General features: G+C 54.2%; 3 protein-coding genes across 3 annotated transcripts; all 3 read right to left on the bottom strand.

Moving 5' to 3' along the window:
• Positions 1-1,188: 1,188 nt before the first annotated feature.
• HMPREF1541_08168 (uncharacterized protein) lies at positions 1,189-4,974 on the bottom strand (the record flags this gene model as incomplete). The annotated part of the gene is made up of 1 exon (XM_008722488.1): positions 1,189-4,974. The coding sequence occupies one exon, from the start codon at positions 4,972-4,974 to the stop codon at positions 1,189-1,191; it is 3,786 nt and encodes a 1,261-aa protein (XP_008720710.1).
• Positions 4,975-5,459: 485 nt separating this feature from the next.
• HMPREF1541_08167 (uncharacterized protein) lies at positions 5,460-6,711 on the bottom strand (the record flags this gene model as incomplete). The annotated part of the gene is made up of 2 exons (XM_008722487.1): positions 5,460-6,400; positions 6,447-6,711. 2 exons carry the CDS (start codon positions 6,709-6,711, stop codon positions 5,460-5,462), a joined length of 1,206 nt encoding a protein of 401 aa, XP_008720709.1.
• Positions 6,712-7,611: 900 nt separating this feature from the next.
• HMPREF1541_08166 (uncharacterized protein) lies at positions 7,612-9,083 on the bottom strand (the record flags this gene model as incomplete). The annotated part of the gene is made up of 2 exons (XM_008722486.1): positions 7,612-8,619; positions 8,667-9,083. 2 exons carry the CDS (start codon positions 9,081-9,083, stop codon positions 7,612-7,614), a joined length of 1,425 nt encoding a protein of 474 aa, XP_008720708.1.
• Positions 9,084-10,074: the final 991 nt, after the last annotated feature.

Here is a 10,074-nt window from a genome sequence, read left to right as displayed (position 1 = left end):
TGTTCCTGTTCCTGTTCCTGTTCCTGTTCCTGTTCCTGTTCCTGTTCCTGTTCCTGTTCCTGTTCCTGTTCCTGTTCCTGTTCCTGTTCCTGTTCTCATACCCACTCTGGTCACCGTACCAAATACTCACAACCTCTCTCTCATCGACCCGTCATCTGCACATCAGCATTCCTGAACCCTGAATCAAGACTCACATTTGTTGCCTCTGTATGCGCGGTCTAGACAATGTTGACACGAATGCTGGCTCTTTGTGATGAACTGCGTCGAGTGCTTTCCCTCTCTCTTCGCCCATCGGCGTCGCGGTACCGAAAACTCACGAGCTTTCCCTCATCGACTTGTAATCCGTTCCTCCAACACGCCTGAATGAACCCCGATCACCGATGCCCTCACATTGCTTTCTGACTTGCTTCTGTGCATGCACCGGTCCTAGATATGCCCGACACCAACACCGACACCAACACCGACACCGACGCCGACACCGTCGCCTCCACCCTCTGGCCAGCATAGACTTTTCCCCTCTTCCCCCCCTTCCACCCGTCCTCCTCGTAACATGACACACCCTCTGAGCCGTACACACACACCGTCCCGTCCTGGCCCCAGAGCTCGCCCGCTTACTTTCCCCCTCCTTCCCTCTCTCTAATACAGACCCAGACACCACGCCATGAGAAGAACCTGGCCCGAGTGTTATGATGTATGATGTATGATGCCATTCACAGCCACTGCATCAACCCTGGCTGGCGCCCCTGAGGCAGGAAGGTAGGAAGGTAGGAAGGTAGGAAGGTAGGAAGGCAGGAGTTGACGCGCGCTTTTTGGCTCGGGTGTGTTTCGTGTTGAGGACCCGTCGTACCCTGGCTGGCTACAAGCAAGAGACAGACGGACAGGTAGATAGGCAGGTAGATGGTCAGTCAGGCAGCTTGGGGTCTGCATGGACGTGTGCCTTAAGCTGCAACAGCGGCATAGCACGACTGGCCATTGTCATTTGGTGGCGGAGGTGGTGACAAGTTTGACCAAAAGTCTTCAAATGGAAATGGACAGCTGAAGATGTAGCTACCTATGTACAACACAAGCAACCTCGAAACCCAGACGCCGACGCTGAAATTTCACACATTTGTTCCAAAAGACACGCTTCTTCGTTAGCAAAGTATCACGCCCTCAGCAGCAGCAGCAGCAGCAGCAGCCGCCGTCGCTTCAAGCCTCCCTCTTCATCGCCTGATTCGCCACCCTCTCCATCTCCATCTCCTCCCGCCTCACCACCTCCCCAATGACCACCATGCCCAAATGCTTCGCGATTTCCTCCGGCTTCCACACCCAGCCCACCTTGCGCATTTCCGCCGTCCACAAGTCCTCTCCCTCTGCTGCTTCGGCCTCGGCCTCGCCCTTCGCGACCTTGGCTTTCAATGCTTCCACGGCTTTGCCCTGGTACCAGTGCTGCACCCAGCCCCACTCGATCTCCTGCATGAAGCGTTCCAGGACGAGACACTCTTCCACGCCCACCGTCCACTCAAAGACGTCCATGCCGGCCTCGGTCTCGTCCACGGTGAGTTTCATGCCGCGCAATGCTTGGATTTCCGGGCGCACCGTCTTGGGCGCGTGGAAGCGGGGCCGCAGAGACTTGCCGTGAATAATGTGGAGGACGCGGAAGTGGGCGTTGGTAAAGTGGCCGGAGGTGGCGAGAGGCGGCGCGGCATGGGATCGGCCGTATTGTGTCCGCCCTAGCGAGGGATATGATGGTGGTAGAAGGTAGGAAGGAGGTTTCGAGACACGGGCTTTAAGTGGCTTGGTTGAAGTTTCGTGCACTCGCACGCCTGAGGAAAGTGTCGTCTTGGTCGAAACCCACTCAGCTTCCTCTTCCTCCTCTTCCGCTTTGAGCTCTTCTTCAACTTTGCTGGACTCTTGAATAGTGGGAGTAGCATCCGAAGTAGGTTGGCTGCTAGCACCGCTACTGCTGCTGTCAACCTTGCCTCGCCATAGCCAGCTAGCCCAGCTACTATTCTTTTCTGTCGCCTTGGGTGTCTTCTCGGCGACCACTTCTTCAGATATCTCTTCTTCTGGCAAAGAAGCATGGTAGGGTTGGGCGGGCAAGGCAGGAGGGCTGTCCAAATTGGCGCTCATGGTGCTTTCGTCACCATCTTCCCTCAGATACCTCGATCTTTCGTTGAAGATAACACGTTTCATTGGCGACGTTTCTGGATCCTCTAGCCCAGCACTGACTCGTCCTCCTTTGAGGGCAGAACGAGGCGTTGGGGGCCGTGGTTCATCACTACTCGTTTGTGAAGACCTGTAGAGTGGCGGAGGCGTGACATCCTCATTCGCGATTGTTGAATCGTTGAAGTTGACTGGAATCGTTCGAGGTTGCGGTGGTGAGCTTGCCATTGACGAATGGGATACAGACTCTTCCAGATCCTCAGCAAGGATACTCTCGGCAGATTCTGAAGTAGAGCCAGGATCAGACGACAGTTGCTCATCAGCTCTTCGGAGTTGAAGGTTCCTCCGTCCAACGGTCGCTAACTTAACAGGGCTGGAAAGCATGCGATCAAGGTCGAACTTGCCTTTGCTGATGCGTTGGGTCTGTCGGGCAAGCTCACCGGCGCCGAATCGGTTTTCCACGGGTTGTTGCCATAGCATACCGCTGAGATCGCCATTCGACAGCATTGTACTCGCCTCAGCTACATCGTCGCCTCTCTTCCATGGACTGGGTATCAAGCTGCGTCTTGGCTTGCTCAACGCCTGCTGATGCTCCTCCCGTGGTGAGCTGGAGCCCTCTTTCGCCTCAAGAAGCCAGATGTCAGTCTCATCGGCAACTAGATCTTCGTCCTCCACGATATCCACTTCTGAATCTTCTCGATTTGCCTCTGGTATTCTTTGAGTAGATACAGGTTGGGTTTCGTCAAGTTGCTCTCGCTTTTGACTGCCTGCACGATCTGGTCGTGAAGGGCCATGGCCCTGCGCCCATGTCTCGCGCCCTCCTCGTCGTCCTTCTTCATGATCTTCTGAAACTGGTACTGGAAGCTGCTCATCTGCTTGATCTTGGCTCCTAACATTGTCTTGGCATACGTCGGCCTCATCATCAGAGGAGTCGATGACAATGACCTTGCTAGGGGTAGCACGATCGATTTGCTGCGAGACAGCCTCGCGCTCCAGCTGCCATTCATGTTCAAGTCGCCGTTCTCTCGAGGTCTGTAGTTGCGGGTTGCTCTCCTGGGATTTGCTCTGAGGTGTTTGCTGCCGCGTTTCGGTCGTGTAGTCTGCGAGTTCCGGACACTTCAATTGGGTATTGGACAACGGCGACTTGGACAGTTTCGCAACTGAGCTGGGAACGTTGTGCCTGTCCTTTGTCTGTGACGCAAGGTCTGTCACAACCGGACTATGCTGAACAACTGTTTCGCCACGCCACACTTGGGTTCCCTGTGTCGTATTTGTCTGCGATGTGCGCGATTCAACATTCGTGGCTGGCACATCAGTACTGGATTTCTTTGCCAGCTCTTCGCCGAATCTGAGACCAGCGCGGAGCTCGCGCTTTGTGCCGGAACTGAAACCATGAAGAAAGCCGTCTTTAGTCGAGCTAGGGGTCTGCTGAAGGTTCTCATCAACCATCTCTGGATCAGCAAGCGCACCACAAAGGGCTTTGCCAGCTTTGACCACTCGCCTTGGAGGCAAGGTATCTGCTCCCGGGGAAACATCCTTCTTCGACTGTCTGGGTGGCGAGGGTAGCTTTGGCGAAGAATAGACGTCAGGTGTGACTTTTCGGAGATTAGTAGGGCGATGAGACTGTACTTGGAGGAAGTTATTGTCTGACGGTGGTGATGAAGCGACATTTGATGAGAGTTCTGTATCTTCGAATGCTGTCCTCAGGCGAGCTGACAATGGTGTCGCTTGTTTCCGCTGCGGGATTGCCTCGACCTCCCCAATCGACTGTCTAGCGCGGTCATGCGATTTTCGGACCGCCGCGTCGGATTGAGATGGCTCGTCAGGGCTGCTGAGAAACTGCCGTGCAGATGGAATAGAGTCGAGGTCAATCATGGTGAATCCTTCACTCTCAATGATTGTGTCATATCCAACGTCTCCTTCCATAGACTCGCCATCTACGTCAGCCTCTTCTCCAGGAGCTGAGGGCGTTGGCGAAGGGGTCGGATAGCTTATAGCGCCGGTGTTGGAAAAGTCTCTTGTCGCCTTCATCCGACCTTGTGGTCTAGGCTTTGTGGACGTCTGTGGATCTGGGCTGGCTGTCTCCTTCTTTCTAGTCGAGTATGAACGTGCTCTGACGGACACTCGATCGAGATCAATCTCCCGTACACTGGACAAGTCCGGTTCATTAGGAGGGAGCGAGCTTCCCGGGTCATGCACGTCTACATTCTCCACCACCGGTGTACTTTCGCGGGATTTTGTTTGCGTTTTCCTAGGCGAGGCAGATCGCGAGCGTCCATGAGTCTTCGCTGACGACTTCTTATTTGGCGACCATTCATCCTCATCCTCATCGTCTCCAAGGACTGTGATATTGAGGTCTGTTACACTCTTTCGCCGATTCCGCGCCCCACGAACAGGTGTGCCGCTTCGTTTCTTCCTAGCAGGTGAAGACTGCGCTTGCTTGCCTCTCCCACGCACCGCATTCGTTTCAGTTGGAGAGGAACACGGCTTGAGCGGCACATGATATGTTCGTGTAGAGATCTGTGCGCGGTCGTCGCCGTCTTCGGGCTCTGCTTCGACCGTGACACGAATCTTCCATGGACTCAGAGTCTGCTCTGTAATGGCTTTAGATGGTGAGTTCGGGGCCAGGTACGAATGCGCTGGTGAGCTTGCCGGCATCTGACTGTTGGCATTTCTGGTGCTGAGAGGAGTCTTGCGCGGGGACGACAATCTGCGCTTCGGTCGCAATATTGAGTGCAGTGTATTGCCAGACTCTGAGGAGTTTGTGAGCGGGTCGGGCGAACTACTGCCCTCGATGGACTGGTGGACCTGGGACATTGATCGAGGCATCTTGGAATGTGATTCTCTGCGCAGTTGGGCAAAGTTACCCAGACCCCGGGTTGCCGCCAATTCTGTTTACGTGAGGAGGTCCGGGAGTTTGTGGTGGCAGCGGCGGTGCGAATGTTTCTGCTATCTGTAACGATGATGTTCCGGCGCAGATGTGGTTGTCGAGTCTCAAGCGTCCGCGAAAACCTGCCAAGCCTGGTGATTGTTTACCGTCTGGAAACGGAAGGAATGATGCAATCAGGCTTGGCACCGAAATACTTCGACCTTGAAGCATCACTTCTATCAAAAGTCCATTATCGCATGTTACGGAGAATCGGTGTGACTGAGACCGTCCAGCATTCTAGAACGACTCCACGGCCTTCAGAACTTCAGTAGGATTAAGACTATAGGGAGGCTAATGTAGTGTGTCTCTCCGGGTTTTCTTATTCGTGCTGTCTTCGTAGCATCATTGTCTGCTCGGATCTCCTCGACCATGGCGACGACTCTGTTCAGTAGGTCGAGAAGTCATAATTAGTATACCACACCGCCGGCCCCGTCTCTGGAGAAAAGATCTCGTACTTGTCTACGCCCCACTCGGGATGATTGATACCATCGATCCAAGCCTGCGGCTCAATGACAACACAGCCGTACTTCTCCACGTATCCAGCGGCATCGTCGGTGCCGTTGTTGCGGTCCTGTTGGCTCTGCTTTACGGGGATGGTACCATTCTGTCCATTGCAAGTGTACACCTGTATACCCTGTTGGTTGGTGGACACATCCAGCTGAATACCGGTGATATCGGACCACACGCTCAGTACTTTGACTTTGGTCTCGGCCGGTACGAACGAAGGGCGGTCGATGATGAAGGCATTGTCGATGCCGGTGCAATTGGTACCGCACAGACCCTCTGCGTCCGCGACAGCGTCGCCGATAGTCTTAGGCACGGTGAAGTCGAGACCAGGCTCGGAGGCGGTTGTACCAATCTCACCGGTCGGGATCAGGATACCATCAGTCATGACGTAGCGATCAGAGTATGGCATCCACAGCGTAGTATCGTTAAGAACCGTCTGCGACTTGAAGGCATTGAGGTTCCAGTAGATGTGGGTGGACAGCATGATTGGGGTAGGCTCATCGAGGGCAGAGGAAACGAGCGAGACCGTCAAACGAGGTCGCATCTCACCCTGTGGGCCTGAGGGATAAGAGAGGACCGAGTAGGTGGCGATGGTCAGAACGGTGCCAGGGAAGCCTTCGAATCCCGTGTCGAGCAGACTGAACGAGATCGATGTGTCGTTGCTGGTAACGACTGTCCAGTTGCGCGCATCGTAGCCAACTGTCCCGCCATGTAGAGTGTCGAGGCCGCCGTTCTCATTGGTGGGGATGCTATAGTTCTGGCCGTTGAGCTCGAAGGTGCCGTTGCGAATGCGGTTTGCATAACGACCGACTACTGGACCTGGGGAAGTTAGTGTAGGCTTCTGAGAAAGCTATGATTTGCGTACCGAAGAAAGTGTGGTTGGTCTCTGTATCAATCGGGTACTGATCCGGATCATCGTAGCCGACAGCAATGTCTTGTTCGTCACCGTTGCGGTCTTGTACGACCAACGAGGTGAGTCTCGCGCCGTATGGAATTAATTTCGCGGTAATGTTCTCCGCCTGGAGTGTGTACTCTGGGATCGAGCTTGACCCGGTGCTCGTCGCGTTCTGAGCTACCGCAGCAGCAACAAAGCTGGCGGCAGCGACTGCAACGGTGGAGAAGGCACGCATTGTGGTCGACGAATACTTGTTGCCTTGGAATGAAGCAGTTCTACGAGAGCTGGAATTGCCGGCGAGACGAGGGAAGGATAGGTCAAGGTGCAGCTGAGCTTACCGTGAGCTGTATTTGAGCTCCACGCGATCGTTCATGCTTGGTAGTAGTACTACCTATGACCACGCATTGAGCCGGAGCTGTGCGGCCTCGGCTGGGTGCCGTGACATGTGTGTACCTTGAATTTTCTTGCTAGGTGTAGGGACAGCTTGCAGGGAAAAGTGCGGGGAGACAAGCTCGACAGACGGGGAAACGCTCTAAACGGGTATCCCGCGGCGGCGATCCAGGGCAGCGTTGCAACCGGGGCCACTCGGTCCTCACGCTTGCAGCCCCGAACATGTCATCAGCGTTACGTCGATCGACTAGAAAGTGTCCGGGGGTAAAGCTTCGGCAATGCCACCGCAACATTCCTCAGTCAGTCCAGGTACAGAAGCTAGGCTACGTTTGCGCAGTGGTCGCGCGGGACCATCTGAACCACCACTCGACATTTAGCCAGATAAGACACGGGCATGAAGGACTCGGGAGACTAGATTGACCTCAATTGAGATCTCTCTGGCATTGATACACTGTCCTGGTAGAAGCTATCTAGTGTAGGCTGTGGTCGCAGGTCACAAAGCTAGCCACGTGGAGGTCGAGTAACTCAAGGTCCTGCACCGATCGCCATGTATTTCGCGAGACACAACACATCGTCTCGCCTGCTGCCATCGAAGGAATCCATGAAAGTGATCCTGTCGTAAAATATCGTACCCATTTGTATTGTCGCTGAACCGAATTGGTGCCACCCTCTAAGTCTGATCAACTCCGATTGTTCATTACTCTGCATTCGTATCTCATGTACACTGATCAGGCGGGCAATGTCACTATGAGGCACGCGGGTCGAACGCCTGAAGATGCACGTCCATGTACACCGGCCAGTCAGGCGCGAGGTTGCTGCGATTCTTGGTGAGAGGAGCCAGCGCTTCCTCAACCGCCTTCCTATCCACCTGGTCGCCAGGTTGGGATTCGATCTGGGTGATTTTGGTGAGATCTTCTTCAATCTCGGAGTCGAGTAGACGGCTTGCTTGAGGTAGAAATGTGCCAGACTTCTGCTGATGGGTGTGTAGTGTCGCGTATGGCAGTGCCGGTCTTGTCGAGGCTTTCTCTGCCAGATCGCTGAGAATGTTGAGGCCGGCCAGACCGCCGATGGTGCGAGTGGAACGAGTGACATGGACATTCTGGCTGGCCGTTCGTTCCATGCCGGGTGCCTCGAGCTCCTCGTCCTCATCGCCGCTGTCGTTACTGGAGCCGGCAGACTTGGCATCACCATCATCTTTGACACGCTTGCTGCGGCCATTGGTCTCGCCTTCCTTGTGAGATGTCGCGAAGAAGTGGCGAGCCGCGATCTGGGCCTGGTGTGACTGGAAGTTGAGCTCTTTCTCGGTGAAAAGAGTGCTAATAGAATACAGTGGCGCAGTCTGGTGATTGAGCGCATCGGCTGCTCTACGGCCAGCAGGGGTGGACGCGCCATTGCGTGAGGGAGAGCCAACATCGTCGTCCATGAATTTGCGCTTCCTCTTGCCGGCGACATCGTGGTAGCCATTGAGGTCATCCTGCTCACCACGGCGCGTGGTGCGGGTTTTGCGACTGGTTTGTCCGGCAGGACTGGCAGGGTTGGTAATGGTGAATTGGCTCGGATGTAGCAATAGCGCATTGGTATCTGCTATGTCTAACTGCTCTTTCTCCTTCAAGAGCCTGTGCCTCTTGGATGACAATTGTTGGGTGAGACGTTCGCGAAGGGTGCTGGTCATGTGATCGAACTCTTCGGCGGCGAGATGCAGTCGAAAGTCGCACTCGTATTTTAGGCGATCGAGTTTCTGTTCGTGGACATTCTATTTGTGTCAGCGCGGTGGCAGGGAAATAGTTGTGGATGACGTACTGTGATGTTAATAAGGGCGAGCTCTTTGTCTTCTTTCGCACTGTTGACTTCATGGACGAAGTCTGCATACCATTTGCCCGCAAGCGAAGACAATTCTGATTGATATGGGGTGCCAGAAGCAGCCTGCTCGGCCATGCGTAGCAGCTCTTCTGGAGAGTCTTCGATCAACTCAGCTAGGTAGGGGTCGGAGTGCGTGATCATATTCATGTCCTGCTGGAGAGCGACCAGCTGCTTGCGAAAATGGCTTTCGCGGTTATGTTGGAAGTCATCTTGCAGGTCTTGCACTTGCGCAATGTGTTGTGATTTTCTTTTATCCTTCTTCGACATGGGTTGGGCAGGAGGAGAGGGTGAGCGGTTGGTATAGGATCCACGATACGTTCCGGCCAGCGGAGACGCAGGAGAAGGCGAGTGAGCCATCCTTTGAGGGTATGAGCAAGCGCAGTCGCCAAATCTGTAATGGTGGAAGTGTACGGGAAGAGAAGCTACAGGTTGTGGACGAAGCATTCAACGATCGGCTGGTCAAACTTGGGGAAGACATTCTCAAAGAGGAAGGCTACGCGAGCAGGACATGGGATCGGGCGCGTCTGCTGCAAACCCTGTACCAGAGTACGCGTTCGGTATCTATCTGGCCACAAGGGCTGCCTGACAATTACAGCAATGTCTGCGTCTTCGCTGTTAGTCTGAGCTAGAGATGGTGCTCTGTCACAGTCTGACTGAATACAAGCATTATGGATAGAGAGAGGCATGAAATGACATCCTTCGATATGCTATTCAGAAATGATTTGAGTCTAAGTCAGTACCGCATGTCCGTCTCTGGACGACGAGTGTAACAAGAGAAACATTATCGCAAGAGATGGTTACCACCTTTCTCGTCTCTATCTGTAGGTCCTGGCTCGCGTGGACCCAAGTTTGCATTGGCTTCTGGAGAATGTCCTGATTCCCCGCAGCTCCCCCGCCGTCCGCATCCCGCCTACATACCAGGTAAGTATTCCATTCTTCGAGTCATTGCTTCATCTCCACCGGCATCGTGCGACAGCCAGACAGTTAGCGATGTGAAAGTGCCACGAGCCCAGCATAGCTCAGCATAGCTGCTGGCTTCTGAAGTTTTGGGCCCCGCGACAACCATATGATCTGCGGCTCTAATGAGGCCCTCCATTCCACGATCATACCTAATTAGCTCTCGGATGCAAGTGTACTTCGCGGACAGGTCTAACCCCTTCTGAAGCTCTGAGGTATCGCTCCTTCATGTCACAGTTAGTTTTTGCCATCTCCAAGACTTGTTGTATATTCCTCTCCTGATTGTTTCAACGTCGTCTTATACCGGGGCTCGCCTCGAGTAACACACATACTTCAAGGAGTAGCGGGACATTCGAAGTCGCCGTCACTGCACGCCAGCAGCACAGCTGCT

The sequence above is a fragment of the Cyphellophora europaea genome (assembly GCF_000365145.1).
Source record: "Cyphellophora europaea CBS 101466 unplaced genomic scaffold supercont1.8, whole genome shotgun sequence".
Classification (NCBI taxonomy): Eukaryota; Fungi; Ascomycota; class Eurotiomycetes; order Chaetothyriales; family Cyphellophoraceae; genus Cyphellophora; species Cyphellophora europaea.
This window is presented reverse-complemented; position numbering and strand designations above follow the sequence as displayed.